The 17148-nt window shown below is 39.0% G+C and overlaps 1 protein-coding gene across 2 annotated transcripts in view; it reads left to right on the top strand.

Moving 5' to 3' along the window:
• LOC101419071 (zinc finger protein 596) overlaps window positions 1-6432 on the top strand; it is a 165364-nt gene extending 158932 nt beyond the window's left edge. For both annotated transcript variants that reach the window (XR_011647022.1, XM_058285091.2), the window contains one exon: window positions 3209-6432. Coding sequence is in view for 1 of the 2 variants with exons in the window: in XM_058285091.2 (XP_058141074.1) it covers window positions 3209-3286 (78 nt within the window). In the remaining variant the exon portion in view is untranslated. The remainder of the gene's footprint in view (window positions 1-3208) is intronic.
• The last annotated feature ends 10716 nt before the right edge of the window (window positions 6433-17148 follow it).

Raw genomic sequence — 17148 nt, 5'->3', positions numbered from 1 at the left:
ACTCCCATTAGCATTGCTTGTGAGGCAGGTCTAGTGATGATGAAGTTCATCATTTTGTTTAACAGGGAACTGTTAATTTTTCCTTCATTTTTGAAATAGTGACTCAAACTGTATATAAATTTTTGGCTGACAGTTGTTTTCCTCCAGCACTTTAAGTATTTCATCCATATGCCCTCTAGACTCCATTGTGTTCTGATGAGAAATCAAACAGCCCTCGATCTAATTGGGACTTCCTTGAATGTAAAATTTTGCTTTACTCTTACAGCTTTCAGAACTCTCTCATTATTGTTTGCATTTGGTGGTGTAACCAATATATGGTGGAGTGTGTATTTTTCATGGTTATCCAATTTGGTGATCTCTGAGCTTCTTGGACTTGCATATTCACACCTTTCTATAAATTTGTGAAGTTCTTTCTTGTTATTTCTTTGAATATTCCTTCTGGTCCTTTATGCCTTTCTTCTCCATATGACAGATACATAATGTGTACATTGGTATGCAATTGATATTTTAGGCTATTTTCACTTTCAATATTTCTTTTCTTTTTCTGCTCCTCAGCCTGACTCATTTCAGATATCTTTATTCAAGTTCACTGCTTGCTCCAATCTGCTCTTGAATCCCTCCTGACCATTTTTCATGCCAGTTATTATGTACTTTACCTCCAATCCTATTGTTTTACTTTTAAATGTTTTTCTTTACTTAGACTCTCCAATTGTTCATTTATGGTTTTTCTGATTTCATTTAGTCCTTTACCTGTACATTCATTTCCACCCTTGAGAACTTTAAAGACCTCTTTTTAAAAGACATTATTGAGTATGTCCACATTCTCATCTTTGTCAATGAAATTCTCTGTATTTTTATCCTCTTCCTTTGGATGGACCATAATTTCCTGATTCTCTGTTTGTATTGTGTTCTTTTGTTGCACCCTATATTAATATTTAAAATGTTAACACTTCGGTTTATGCTGGAATTTTTTTTTTCATTTTGTAACAGCTGAGTTACAAAGGTTAGAAAAGAAACATGTTCTTGGATTTCAGCTTTCCTATCAGGAAGGTTTATTTGCCAAAGGCAAATGTAGTGAGCAGGGTTTTCCTTGTCTTTCTGGGTCTCTCTTTTTTCCTGTGTCTTTGTTAGTTGTTTTGGAGTTCCACTGTTTGAAGGAGTTAGGTTGTCTCCTCTTCCTAGGATATAGGCTGCCCTCTCCTGAGTATTTAAAGCTGTCAGGCCTTTGTCCCAGACTGTCCACTTCTGTAGTTTTTACATTCCTTTGGCTCATGCTGCTTTTGTGTAGAATGCAAATTCTGTTAGAAATTTCACACCAGGGATGAATTTCCCAAGTTGTTTCCCAGCCATAACAGAGCCAGGGAACAATGAAAGGGGTGCAGAGTTGCTTGGCAGGCTAGGAAAGCTCAGCTTTAGGGAGCCATCCAAGAAGCTTTGGTTGTCCTTACTGTCATGATGCATCCACAGGACATTTGATAAACAAATGTATTCACCAAATGCAATGACTGTCTCATGATGATGGAGGAGATTGTTGTTATGGGAGGAGTGGGGTGAGGGGGGTGGGGGATATATGGGGACCAAAGCTTCTTGGATGGCTCCCTAAAGCTGAGCTTTCCTAGCCTGCCAAGCAAATGCAACACTTCAGCTTACTCCTGCCACAGACCTGGGTAATTATGGCTTTAAATCACCATGGCACATAGAGGTGCAATGGACACAACCAATGCAATGTCCACATAGAAGAGGTGGCATTGGAATGGGAAAAGTGGACATAGTGGACGAAGGGTATGGGGAAAGGCAGGAAGAGATGAGAGGTGGAGGCGTCTTTGGGACATGGAGCTGCCCTGGATGGTACTTCAGAGGCAATCACCGGACATTGTAAATCCTCACAGGGCCCACTGGATGGAATGGAGGAGAGTATGGGCTATGATGTGAACCAATGTATATGAGGTGCAGAGGTGCCCAAAGATGTACTTACCAAATCCAATGGATGTGTCATGATGATGGGAACGAGTGTTGTTGGGGGGGGAGGGGGGGTGGGGGGATGGGGTTGAATGGGACCTCACATATATATTTTTAATGTAATATTATTACAAAGTCAATAAAAAATAAAAAAATTAAAAATATATATATAAAAAAAAATAAAATAAAATAAATCACCATGGCCTCTGCCCTATCCAGGAAAGTTTGAACATTAGCTGCCACCATCTGTGTCCATAGCTGGTTGAAACAATAACTTTCCCCCAGAGTTAGTATCCAGTGATCTGAATTTGATAAACAAATGTATTCACCAAATGCAATGAATGTCTCATGATGATGGAGGAGATTGTTGTTATGGGAGGAGTGGGGTGAGGGGGGTGGGGGATATATGGGGACCTCATTTTTTAAATGTAATATTAAAAAATAAAGACAAAAAACACACACAAAAGCTGTGATCAGGTGGCGGACTTGGCCCAGTGGTTAGGGTGTCCGTCTACCACATGGGAGGTCCACGGTTCAAACCCCAGCCCTCCTTGACCCGTGTGGAGCTGGCCCATGTGCAGTGCTGATGTGTGCAAGGAGTGCTGTGCCACACAGGGGTGTCCCCCACATAGGGGAGCCCCACATGCAAGGAGTGTGCCCCATATGGAGAGCCGCCCAGTGCGAAAGAAAGTGCAGCCTGCCCAGGAATGGTGCTGCACACACGGAGAGCTGACACAAGATGATGCAACAAAAAGAAACACAGATTCCTGTGCTGCTGACAACAGCAGAAGCAGACAAAGAAGAAGATGCAGCAAATAGACACAGAGAACAGACAACCGGGGTGGGGGGGGGGGAGGAAAGAGAAATAAATCTTAAAAAAAAAAAAAAGCTGTGATCAGTGATCAGCTGTGCCTCCCCTCTTCTAGAGGAATAGCACTTTTACATCCCTTTCTGTCTTTTGCAGCTAGCCAGGGGCTGTACCCCATGGGGGTGGTCTGCTGTGAAATTGTATGATGGGCAACAGCAGCTGCCACTCAGAAATAGCAATTACAGTTCTTTACCATAGTTTATTGGCCTTTTCCTCCTGCTCTCCCCTGGATGTTGTACAGTAATCTTCTGGACTCTGGACATTTAGAATAGGTGTTTCAGATTGTCCCTGTCTGTTTCATAGTTGTGGTAGAAGGATTGAGTACTGGAACTCCCTACTCTGTTATCTTCCCAATGTCTCATAATTTGTTTTCCCTTCCAGGTCACCATCTTTAATTCTAATAATCTCCTGAATATTGACTGGTCTCACCATATATTATTCATGGAGGCCTATTTGTAATCCTGGTTCCAGAATGAGAAGAGATATAAGAAGCCATGAGCCAGGGGCTTTATGCCAGTCATTGGAAGACCCAACCTCATTGATCTCAGGATTAAACCAGCTATCCAACTCCAAAAGTCCCACTGAATGATACCCTTCTTCCAGAGGATGTAGAGAGCATGCCATAGGTACCCCAATTGTGTGTCATGACCTCTACCCAGGAAGATAGACAAGAGGAAAACCCTCAGTTTAGCCCACAAGCCATTAGTCCTGTTTTGCTCAAGACACCACCTTACAAAAGTTACTAAAAATGGTGAAAATAATTGCCAAAAATCATGCAATTCCATTCCATAATTTGCAAGGTACTCTACTTGCAGCCCCAAAATCAGCGGAATACATTTCTCTGTAGTGCATCTTGGGAACAAAGACTTAGTCACAAAAAAGCTTTTAGTAAATTAATAGTGTATTACTTAGAAACCACCCGAAGAACAGAGGAAAAGATTCAGTCATGGCCAGTGTCCCAGGTATGCCAACTGCTCAGGCCAAAGTTGGTAGATGTCTGCTCTATATGCCCCAGAAGAATAAGTCTGTACTCTTTCAGTGTTGAGTATTTATATGTTGGAGATTTGGACCCTAAGGTATCAGGAATGAAAGAAAGAGAAGAGGGAAGGAATGCATGAGAGAGCTGGGATCAGGGGATCTATGAGTAATAACTTCTCAGACAACTTTATTGTTTACAAGGGGCTCTCTATATACCCCAGTCTACATGACAACAAGCAGGACCATGTAGCCTATGTGCCATCAGCAGCATTACCCATAGTCTAAGGAATTTTAAAAAACCTTATCTCAAGGTACAAAATCTAAGTGTCCTATTCACTACAAAAGGTATGTGCTCATCTTTTCTTTCAGCCTTTAACAGCTTCATCCCATTTGCTGGGAACTCTTAATTACCACATTCCTTAGGTTGCAAGCATAGCCAAGGAGACAGCACTAGCATGGAGACAGCACGTCTTTCCTTGTGAGGCCACTGTGCCTCAGTTTCCAACATCTCCCCCTTTTTGTTTTTGTTGAGGTGACCATGCCTGTCTTAGATTGCCCTCCTCTGAGAGTCTTCCCATCATTGACTACCAGCCAAGCTCTTCAACTTGGGTAAATTATTGAAGTGCTTTTGCTAGCACCACATTATTTGCATGTCCCATGGCTGTTACACTTTGCAATTTTCTTCGAAAGCACTGTCCAGCACAGGTAAGAATCATGAGCAACAGAACAATATTGATTAGCCCTATTCCTAAAACTGACAGGAAATGCTGTGATTTCCACCAATTAACTGGGTTAAATTTTATAATATGTGAAATCATATCTGAGAAAATATCCTTATCATTGGCTACATGAATTTGATTTTGAGATATTTCTAATATTTTTCTTTATAATTCCATTATTTCCAGAGAGATTACTTTTATGGCCTAGCAAATGATTCTTAATTTTTCCCCATTCTGTATCAGATGAATTATAGGCAAGAGGAGTAATACAAAAGTTACTTCCATTCCAATCACATTTCAATCCCCTTAACAAATTTAAATTATACAATTGATCTCCAATATGTGAAACAGCAGATTCTAAATCATTAACCCAATTATTTAACTGTTCACCAATGTGCTCTTGGCTATGCCACAAATCACTAGCATTTTTATGCCAATCATGCACGTATTGTTGAGTCTGAACAGTCTCATGCAAGGCAACAGCAGTGGTTGCAGCAGCTGTGATGATTCCAATTAGTCCCATCATACTAATTATTAGGAGCCCAATAAATCTTTTTGTCCGTTTCATGATTTCTTGTGCCATGTGGAGCAATAGCTGACTTTCAGGTGATGATTGCCATATTCAGTTCATTTGGACAGGAATCCATATACCTCGTTGTCTTCTGGCTATTGTGATAGTGTCTCCATCCTGCAACACACTTTCTGACAGACATGTATACAAGGCACCATTCTTATAAAACAAGGCATTATTTTTTATGGTTACTTTTCCAGTAATGAATATGAAAGGATCCCTGACACATGCTTTCAATTGATAGGTTTGATTTAATTGTACATATTGACCTGTATGACTGTAATTACCAATCCATTCATAAGTAGGGGCAATTCCAAGAAATACTTTCCACAAGTTTTTATGTATATTAAGATTATAGGTGCCATTAATCCAAGGGGCTGGTAACCATTTTCCCTTACATTTCCAAATAGTAAAATTGTTAGTATATACCACTTATTCACCCATGAGTAGAGGTTCTGAAAAAGGATATTGCATATTACTAACTCAACCCTTGTTGTTAAGTCCATACCATATAAATCTGCCATTATATTTTTTGGGGGTCCCCATAGGTGCATTTTCCCACACTATTCCATAGGAATCATTAAAAATGACAGATCTTCTTTCTATATGGCATTCCTGCCATCCCTTTTTCTTTTCAGGTTTTGGGATGGACAATTATAATTTTGCTTTTTAGCTACTGAAGAATTAAGGAAACAAAGTTATTAATAATTTTGTACCATTACTTTTCATGATAACCATAGTCTGATTTTTTGTTGCATGCAAGGGGGACTTTTTCCAATACATAATGGTCTATGATCAAAAGGAAAGATAAGATTATATATTTCCTTCCCTTCTTCATCAGGTTTTAAGGGTAGTCTGTCATCTATAGGCCCAGGAAACACGTGTGTTTTATTCAAAAATACAGGAAATGATGGGTCTCTCCATGTTAGAGCACGTACTAGAGGTGGGTTAGGAATATATGCCCAATAGGTGTGATTTTCACCTACATGACCCTAAGTTACCATTAACATGACCAGAAGAGGAGAAATCAACATCAAAATTCTCTTTCTTTTTCTCTATCCACAGTTTAATCCGTCAAGCTGGCAGCCAAATTTGTTCCCCATCTTCTGTAATGACAAGAGCATATTCTCAACCCCATACTTTAACCTTTCCCCTTTGCCAAGTGTTAATTAGTACATCTTTCCAATATATTGCCTGATATTTAGCTGAGTCACACAATACCTTTTCTTTATTCTTATTCAATGCATAATGCCATTCAGCAGGTGTTATTGAATCATATACATTAAGGAAATTAAAAGTGAATAAAGCTTTTGCGAATTGGTCCTTTGGTACCATAATGTGATCATCTCCCCCTTTTTGTTTTAATAACATTTGCTTAAGGGTATGATGTGACTGTTCAACTATGGAAGGCATCCCATAACTGCAAATGCAGACCACAAATGGGAACGAACATGACAAAACCTTTCCCCACTGTGAGCTGTAGCCCGGACAAAGTGAGAATAAGTATCAGTACAAACATGAACATATTGCAATTTACCAAAAGTTGGAACATGTATGACATCCATTTGCCAGATCTGATTTGGAGCCAGCCCTCAGGGATTAGTGCCTTTATCAAATGGTGCTGACACAAGAGGGCCACAGGTAGAACAATGTTTTATAATATCTTGTGCTTGTAATTTTGTTAAAGATGGAAATTTATGTCACAATCCCTTAGTATTGATTTGAGTTAGAGCATGATATTTGGCAGCATTCTGTATAGACCCTACCAGAATATCTGCTTGCGCATTATGTGTGGATAAGGGGCCAGGTAAAGCAGAATGTGATCGAATATGGGTAATGTACAGAGAATTTACTCATTGATGAATGAGTGCCTGCAAATGCAGGAACATTTGAGAAAGCTCATCAGTTACAGAGATATTAGCAGTTTCAACTTGAGCAACAGTTAAGCAAATATACTCGGAGTCAGAAATAATATTGAGAGGCTCTTTAAAAATTTGTAGGACCATGAGAACAGCTGATAATTCTGTACGTTGTGCAGAAATATGCGGTGTTTGCCAAACCTTTTCTGTAAAAGGAGTGACATAAGCCACTCTACCATTGCTACTACCTTCTGTGAAAATTTAAGTGCATTTTCAATTGGAAATGACTTAACTATTTTTGGTAAAATCCAAGTTGTTCTCCATAAGAATGTTTACAGCTTAGAAGTGGGGTAATTGTTATCAATAATTCCCTGAAAGCTACTAATAGCAACTTGCCATTGTGTATTTGTAGCATAAAGATGTTTAATTTCATCATTAGACAGACTACATATTATTCGATCAGGATCAGTCCCTTTAAGTTGCATGAGCCGTAATCGTCCTTTAGCAATAATAGAAGTGTTTTTGTAAATATGTTTGCAATCTTTTCTGTTTATTATTGGGGATAAGTACCCATTCTAATATGCCATCTTGCCAGAACAGGGCGGTAGGAGATTGCGGGGTAGAAAAAATCACCAAGTCTATGGTTTTGTCAGGATCTATTTGAGTCAATTGTCCCTGTGAAATTCGTTCTTCAATGAGATTTAACTCCTTTTCTGCCTCTGAGGATAATTTCCTTGGACTTAAGAGGGCAGGCTCTCCTTCTAAAGTTTGAAATAGGTGCTGCAACATAGTTAAGAATGCCTAGAGTAGGACAAATCCAATTAATATCCCCCAAAAGTTTTTGAAAGTCATTTAAGGTTTTTAATTTATCACGTGTCAATTATATTTTCTGTAGGTGTATGCATCCATTTGCCAATTGCATACCTAGATAACAATAGGGGGCGTTCCACTGAACTTTCTCAGGGGCAATCTGTAACCCATACTCAGGAAACAACCTTTTCAGCATACTGAAACAATTGCTGTAACTTGTCATCTGAAGAATGTGCAAATAATATATCATCCATGTAATGAATAATCATAGCTTTTGGAAACCTTTTTCTTAGCACCTGTAGAGGCTGATGAATGAATAATTGACACATGGTAGGACCGTTCATCATGCCCTGAGGCAACAAACACCACTGCTATCTCTGCGTAGGAGATTGATTATTTATAGCAGGAACAGAAAAGCCGAATTTCAGGAAACAGACTTTGCCCAGTGGTTAGGGTGTCTGTCTACCACATGGGAGGTCTGCGGTTCAAACCCTGGGCCTCCTTGACCCGTGTGGAGCTGGCCCATGTGCAGTGCTGATGTGCACAAGGAGTGCCCTGCCATGCAGGGGTGTCCCCTGCGTAGGGGAGCCCCATGCGCAAGGAGTGCACCCCATAAGGAGAGCCGCCCAGCATGAAAGAAAGTGCAGCCTGCCCAGCAATGGCACTGCCCACACTTCCCATGCCACTGATGACAACAGGAGCAGATAAAGAAACAAGACGCAGCAAACAGACACAGAGAACAGACAACTGGGGGAGGGGAGGAGGGGTGATTAAATAAATTAATTAATTAAAAAAAAAGACTCTGGAACCTTTGATTCCAGTTAGTTCTTTTTTTAAAAAAAAAAGGCAAATTTCTCTTTATCAGAAGGATGCAAAGGAATAGTAAAGAAATAATCTTTCAAATCTATAACAATCAAAGACCAATTCTTAGGAATCATAGAGGGTTGTGGAACCCTTTGTTGCAGTGCCCGCATAGGGCTCATAACCTTATTAACACCTCTTAGATCAGTTACCATTCACTATTTTCCAGATTTCTTTTTTATTACAAACACTGGAGAATTCCAAGGACTATTTGAGGGCTCAATATGTTTCTGAGATAATTGTTCTTTTACTAAACTATGAAGGGCATTGAGTTTTTCCACAGGTAGGGGCCATTGATCAACACACTGGTGTTTCTATAAGCCAGGTTATGGAAATAGTAATGCCCTTTATTGCAATGGCCCCTATGTTAAATTTTGCATCTGAATCCTGTCTCAATGTAACAGAACCAAGTCCTCTATGATCCCCTTGTTGACGTATGTTAGGGTTATACTGCATATCCATAAATGAAGCTTTTGCCTGCTCAATGTAGGAATGTGAACAAAAACTCCCCACCAACTAAGTAAATCATGGCCCCATAAATTAAGTCCAACATCAGCCACATAAGGTTGTAGTGTGGATTTTTGCCCATCAGGTCCTAATACATCAAAAATAGAGGTACTCTGATAAAGATCTGTCATAGTGCCAATGCCAGTAAAGACTGTTGGGACTTTTTGTAACATCCATGATTGAGGCCAATATCGTTTAGCAATGATGGACACATCGGCTCCTGTGTCTATTAATCCCAAAAACACTTTTCCGTCAATAGTAATAGTAACTTCAGACCGATCATCACCTACAAAAGTTTGCCAATAAATTTCATTCCCTGTAGACCCAAATCCCCCATTTCTAGCAGAAGGAAGAGTGTATGGTTTGTAATAGGGCAGGAGTAATAATTGAGCTATACGTTGCCCCAAAGTAACTTGTACTTGATTAACAGCTTGCACCATAACCTTAATTTCTTCCTTATAATTACTGTCTATAATGCCAGTTTGTACTAGGAGTCCTTTCATAGTTAAACTACTCCTACTTACAATTAAGCCAACAGTTTCAGAAGGTAATGGGCCTTTTACACCTATAAATATAGTTTGCATACCCATAGCAGGAGTAATAAGTTTAGTTTCTGTAGAAGGTAAACCAACAGCAGCGCTCCCTCAAGTAGCAGCCCTTAACTGGCATGCATGCTGCTGGCCATTGCTGACTGGGTCTCTTTCCTGTAGGCTCATATTGTTTGCCTGAGGGCCTTGAGCTAGGTCCACAAAGCAGTTTCCCAATGGTGAAATGGGAGAGCCAATTTTATGAAATCTAGATCTACATTCATTAGCCCAATGAAAGCCCTTTTCACATATAGGGCACAGTTTAGAGGGGGTTTTTCCTCCCCCATTATTTTGTGGCTGAGCAAAATTTTCTCTGCAATCCCTTTGAAAATGACCAGATTTCCCACATTTAAAACAACTTCCTCTTTTAGTCTGGAGTCTCTGATTGCCCCTTATCACTGCAGCTAATATTGCCATCTGGTGGGTGGTGGAACCTATGTCCTGGCAAGCTTTAATATAGTCTTGTATTGACCCTCCCGCTGCCTTAACGGGTCTAATAGTTTTTTGCATTCACTGTTTGCTTGATCAAATGCAAGAGTTACCAAATCAAGTCTCTAGCATCTGGAATTTCTGTAGTTTTTGGAATAATATCTGATAGCCTAGCTACAAACTCTACATATCACTCATTTACCCCTTGTATAACTTTAGCAAAGGATTGTACAGGTTTCCCAGGGAATGAAATTTTTCTCCAAGCTGCTAAGCAGGACATTTTAACTTGAACTATTGTTACATCATCATACCGCATTTGTCTGCCCACTCCTGCCCAAGCTCCTATTCCTAATAGCTGTTCTGCTGATATAAACACCGGAGGGTCTTGATTAGCATTTTGCCGGGCTGTTATATTAGCCTCATCAATCCACCAAGTTTTAAATTGCAGAAATTCAGCAGGGCTAAGTACAGTATGGGCTAACATTTCCCAGTCCCAAGGAATCAATCTATCTGCCTGAACTAAGCCAAACGTATATGGAGAATTAACCCCATACTGCACGCATGCCTGTTTTAAATCTTTCAATAGTTTAAAAGGTATTGGTTCATGATGGAACTCAGCACCTCCCTGAGGATTATTAGCATCTGATGGAATTGGTCATGATATAACTGGAAAAGCTGATAAAAACTGCATGGCCTCTGGATCCCCTTGTAGAGATCCATGCAAAAAACAGTGCATCATGGATGTTGGAGGAATGGGGTTGGAAACAACTATCTTTTTAACACAGGGTCTGCCATATCTGAAAAAATTCCAGGGACTGATGTCGGGGCAGCCATAAGAGGCGGCTCATCAGGCGCAGTAGGTTGGACTGAATGTAAGCTAGGATAAGCACCTGGATGAGATATGTGGAGATTGGATACTTCATTAGAGCAGACAGTTGTCTTTTTATCTATAAAAGGATTAGTACTGGGATTAGGCATAAAGCCAGGAGATTCTCCTTCATCTTTTAGTTCAGAATTTAGTTCTTTCAAATGGCCCTCCATTTCCTTTTTGTCTATGGGTTTTGAAAATAGAATAATTTCTTCTTTCTCATCTTCATCTGATTGTAAAGGATCTAAGGTGGCAGCAATTTGCTGGCACAAAACCCTCACAGATAAAAGGAATGGATTCCCCTTTCTGATATGCTCTTCATAAAGCCTTTGTTACACGTTTCCACTGTTTTGAATTTAAGACATTATGTCCCTGAGGCTGAAACCAACCACAATACTTTCGTATTAAAGCAAACAGTTTTTTTTAACTCACAACTCATTATAGGCACCCCACTAGCTTTCAATAAGGCTTTTAACACTTGTGAATGTTCTTCCACATGTCCGGTTCAATTACCCATTACCCTGATGACTTCACAGAAAATGTTACTTACCTAACAGAAGAGTTGAGTCACACTGCTTTGGACGTCACATGATCCTCAACAAAGTCTTTTCCACGGTTCCCGATACTGATTTGGAAGACTTACTTCTTCAGGCCCCATGTTGGGTGCCAGATGTTGCAGATTTGGACCCGAAGGGTATCGGGAATGAAAGTAAGAGAAAAGAGGGAAGGAATGCATGAGAGAGCTGGGATCAGGGGGTCTGCGAGTAATAACTCCTCAGACAATTTTATTGTTTACAAGGGGCTCTCTATATACCCCCAGTGTATGTGACAACAAGCAGGACCACATAGCCTATGTGTCATCAAGCAGCATTACCCATAGTCCAAGGTATTTTTAAAAATCTTATCTCAAGGTACAAAGTCTAATGTTCTATTCACTACAAATGGTATGTGCTCATCTTTTCTTTCAGCCTTTAACAGCTTCATCCCATTTGCCTGGAACTCTTAATTACCACATTCCTTAGGTTGCAAGTGTAGCCATCGAGACAGCACTAGCATGGAGACAGCACGTCTCTCCTTGTGAGGCCACTGTGCCTCAGTTTCCAACATCTATACACTCAGAATGAAGAGAATAAATCTTGACATATTTTATTTCACAATATGGAATGTTGTAGTTTCATAGACTGAAAACCTGACATTATGGTAAATCACAGTCACCTTCATGGTTCTTCATTACTGTCAGGCCTACTTAAATGCCAGAAAAGATAGCCATTATTCTATGCAGTGATTTGATGGAATTAAAAATTATTATAATCTATAGACTTTGATTAGTAGCAATTGGTTCCTCAATTATAACAAATTGTAAACATTAATCTAAGATGTCAATAATAGGGACAACTGTGTGTGGGTGCAGGGATGTTGTATGTGAATTTCCTATGTTTTTATTGTAAATTTATCGATATGAATCTAAACTTCTCTAAGTAAGAAGTTAAAAAATAACCACACTAAAGAAAGAATGAATAAATCTAAAAAAGACTATTATGATCACTAATAAAATATGGGTAATTACAGAGTCTCCTTTCATGTGAGGAGATGAAGTGACCTTCAGGTTTACCTGTGATAAATTTGAAGGAGACAGCCATGCAAAGTGCTAAGGAATGAGCTTTCCCAGCAGCAGTCACAAGAAGGGCAAATGCCTAAAACAAGGAAAGCAATTTCCAGTTCAAGGTACAGAAAAGAGAGAGGGGAAAATTGCTTAGGGATGCAATTGAGAAGCTGAGAAGAAGGCAGATCACATGGTTGGACACCATAAGTTTGGAGTTTATTTACAGAATCTATATGGAGAGGGGTGGGAGCAGAGCAGAAGCAGCTGGATGAGCAAGGCATGTTTCTGGGCAAGTGAACCCCTATTTGTTCTAATGTACTGTGGTAAGGAAAACACAAATGAGTAAGATGATGTTTCTGCCTAACTTACTGATTCTATCCTAAATATTGTATCTTAAAGAAATATACCAATTGATGAACAAGATACTAGAATAAGAAAATATTACTAGGCCTATTTCAGTTGGCTTTGACTGTTGCTTCTCATCTTCCCCCAACAACCTTGCTCAGTCTCCTCAGATATCTCCTCTCCCTCTCCCTGGCTTTCACTTAGCACATAAGCATGTTCTCCCCTCTTTTTATGTCTCATCCCAAACTGAGATAACCCTACCAGTGTAAATACTGCTCCCTCACTTTCCTTTCAGAGGTAAGTTTTTTAGATGAGTCTTAGGCCAGTACCTGGCACCATTTACTCACTTCCAATTCAACCAGCTGTGATCTTGTCACACTTCAGCCAACTACTCCAATGAAACTGCTCTTCTAAGGTTACCACTTACATTCAAGATCTCAAATGCAGTAGATACATTCCTTTCATTATCTTCTTGATCTTTTCTTCCTGATTTCTCATCATTGTTTATATGTTTATGTTCTTCCCTACCACCACCTAGTCTTACCCATATCATATTTTTTAAATTCCTTCCTACCCCTAGGTTTCTTTCTTCTCAGTTTAGTCTTCCTCTATTTGTACCTCTCATGTTGATGCCTCCAAGATTCAATCTTCTGCCCATATACCCCTCTTCATTCTCTCTCTGAGTTTCCACATCCAAACTATGGATTCAAATGAATCACTATGCAAGTGAACCCAGCCCTTCACATCTAGTGAGAACTGTCTCCTCAGCCCCACATCTATATTTCCAGTTGGACTCTCATAGGTACCTCAAACTAAAGCTCTTCCCCCAAAGTTCTGCCCCCTCTTCCCTCTCACTGAATTTTACCACGAATGCTCTAAGCCAGAAGGTGGAAGATTTCCTTGGCATGTCCTGCACCCTCATTCATTGATGCAGATAGTGATGATGTGTCAACGCTACTCCCTAAATACATTTTCTTAGTTTCTATTCTCCTCCCTGTTCTTCCTGCCATAGATTTAGCCCAAGTCTTCATTACTTATATCTTAGCTCTTTGCTGTAAGTTTCCTTCTAGTTCCTCTGCTTCTTGTCTGACCTCTCTCCAATTCATCATCTTTATTGTTGCTTATTAGAAAATATAACACCCTTATTAAAAATATTTCAACTGTTTATGTCTTCACAGTAAAGTCCAAATACCTCAGCATTTCATACCAAAAATCTCATAGCCTGGCCACAGCTCATCTCTCCAGGCTCTCCCTCAACCATCTCATCTGAACTATATTACTCTAGAGGTCAGCTTATTTTAAACAGGATTCTGAGGAGAATTCTCAAGATATTAATCAAATTCTGATCAAATAATTGGAATTTTTGAAAATGGAGAAATAGGTTTAAACACAATAATGGGCATTGAGAACATCCAAGAAATGAAGAGAATGTAAATTTTGAGTACTGACTCCTGTTTTTCATTGAAAACCCATTAACATCTCTAGGAATTAAGTATAGAAAATTCTACTGAAGGCATTTGGAAAAACCTTCAGTATAACTGTTCCTAGAAGATACTGTGCTGCCTTGCTTCTCCACCTCTGTGTGGGGTATCATCCATTTATTTACTCTTGTTTTTTCATTCCAAAACATTCATTGTACGTCAACTGTATATATTAAAATTAGTAAACATTGGGCATTCAGAGGGAGAACATGATCTACATGAGCCAAATTAGTAAACCTGCACTTAAAACAATCATGTTGTGGGAAATGTATGTGGCTCAAATGATTGGGCTCACATCTGTCATATAGAAGGTCCAAGGTTCTATTCCCAGTGCCTCCTGGTGAAGGTAAGTTAGCCTGCACTGAAAGCTGGCCTGAGTGAAGAGCTGATCCATGTGGAGTGATGGCCCACACAGGAGTGGTGGCCCATGCAGTAAGCTGGCACAGCAATTGACAAAACAAAAAGAAACTTAGAGGAGAGACAATAAGACCAGGTTGCTGAGGAGGTGCAAGAGATTGAGAACCTCTCTCCCACTCTTGAAGGTTCCAGGATCAGTTCCCAGTGCCACCTAAAGATAAGACAGACACCAAAGAACACAGTGAGAGCAGTGAGTGCAAAACAACAAGGGGGGGGAGAAATAATTTTTTTTTTCAAGTCAGATTGAATGCTATGAACTTGGCAGTATAAAGTGAGAAGTACTGAATTGGGGAATGTGAGGCAGTAACCTTGTGTCTCACATTCTTTACAGGGCTATCTCTGAAATATGTGTCAGTTTTATTTTAGGTATTTTGAGGCTTAGATGTTAAATATGAATGTATTTACATTTATATTTTCTTCATGCATTGATTCTTTTGTTATGAAATATCCTTCTTTACCTCTAGTAGTGTTTCTTGTAAAGCCTATTTTCTTTGGTACTAATATAACTATTCCAGTTTTCTGATGGTTTCTGTTTGAATGGTATGTCTTTTCTCATCATTTTATTTTCACTCTCTTTGTGTCTTTGAATCTAAAGTAAGCTCTTGTAGACAGTATTTTGTTAGATCTTGAAATTTCATCCAATCTGATGATCTCTAACTGGCTATGCTGTTTAGGCAATCACATTCAATGAAGTTGTTGCCATTTCTGGATTTTTATATCCAATATTGGTAGTCATTTTCTATGCCTCCTATCTTGTATGTTCTTCTCTTCCTCTTGGCTGTCTTCATTTGTGTAAGTTATTATTTCTTATATCATTTAAATTGATTTGTTTACTTTTAATGTTTCCTTATTCTTTTGTGATTCTAACTGAAAGATTGGAATGCATCTTATTTTATGACACTACTTCAGATCAATGCTAAATTAATTCCAGAAATAGAGAGACATTGCTCCAATGTACCTCAATTTCTTTCCCCTTGTCTTTAGTCTATTATGACATAATTTTTATGTATTATAAATGCTTCATGTAATATTATAATTACTGATTAATACAATTTTGCAGCTCTTAAATTAAAACAAGAAATGAGAAAAGGTTTACCTATATAGGCTTTTATATTATCCCACATATCTATCATTTCTTATGCTTTTCATTCCTCCTCAAGTGGAGTAAGTTTTTCAGTCTGAATTACTTGCTTTCAATTTTCTCATAAGGCATGTATGGTAAATGGAATTATTTGTCCCCAGAACTGCCAAGTTCTTATTCTTAATCTCTATTACTTTGGCTATGAAACTATTTGTAAATAGGACCTTATTCCTGGATCCTTTATAAGCAGAGTTAACTTGGGAAACATCAGCAGGAGAAAGTCATATGTAAACACCTAGGACATCACCATGTGATGAATCGCTCCTATCACCAGAATGACTAACTCCAGGGAAACTATAGCCATGTTGAAATCTTTATTTTGGACTGCTAGTTTCTGAAATTATGAGTTAATGATTCTTGTTATTTAAGCCAACCACTTAACTCTTTGGTACTTTTCTCTCTTGGATTGTCTTTATTTCATTTTCCTTTGCTGGATATAGAATTCATGCTTGACACTGTTTTCCTTTACATTGTTTTGACCCTGTAATACCACTGATTTGTGGTCAGCACCCATTAATTTTATTAATACAACACTTTGTGTAATGGGCCATCTTTCTCTTGCTGTTTTCAAGATTTCCTCTTTGTATTTGATTTTGTTTAATTTTCTTTTTCTATCTGAATTAAACTCTGAGTAAGGGTGTCACATAATAAAGAAAGGAGGAAGACAGAATTATTACACCTAAGTAATGAACCTTTAAATGTTCTCCATACTAAAATAATTTACATTTTGCAGGAATTATGTATACAGGATAATTTTAAATATATATCTTATGTGGGGACTATAGCATGGGAAGCTTCTGGTGTGACAGATCAGGTTTGAGATTAATTTTCTGGGAGGTCCTCACATGGTAGTGAGTATGCAGATGACTGGTGATAGCTTCTCTGATTCTCTGATGAGCTCATATGTTTGTTTGTTGGCTGAAGGATTTTTTACATGTGCTGTGCTTGTACGGCTTCTCCACCATGTGAATCTTCTATTGCACATGGAGTTCTGATGTCTGGAAGAATCTTTTCTGACACTGGCACAAGTGGCATCACATTCCTGGGTCATCTCTGGTGGGGGTCTAGCTGAGAGGGATACCTAATCATCCTGGGACAGTTCTGACACATATGAATTTGGGGACTGTGGACTCTTTCTTGGTTTA

This window comes from Dasypus novemcinctus, chromosome 22, assembly GCF_030445035.2.
Source record: "Dasypus novemcinctus isolate mDasNov1 chromosome 22, mDasNov1.1.hap2, whole genome shotgun sequence".
Lineage (NCBI taxonomy): Eukaryota > Metazoa > Chordata > Mammalia > Cingulata > Dasypodidae > Dasypus > Dasypus novemcinctus.
The sequence above is the reverse complement of the archived record's forward strand: the minus strand, read 5'-3'. Positions and strand labels throughout refer to the sequence as shown.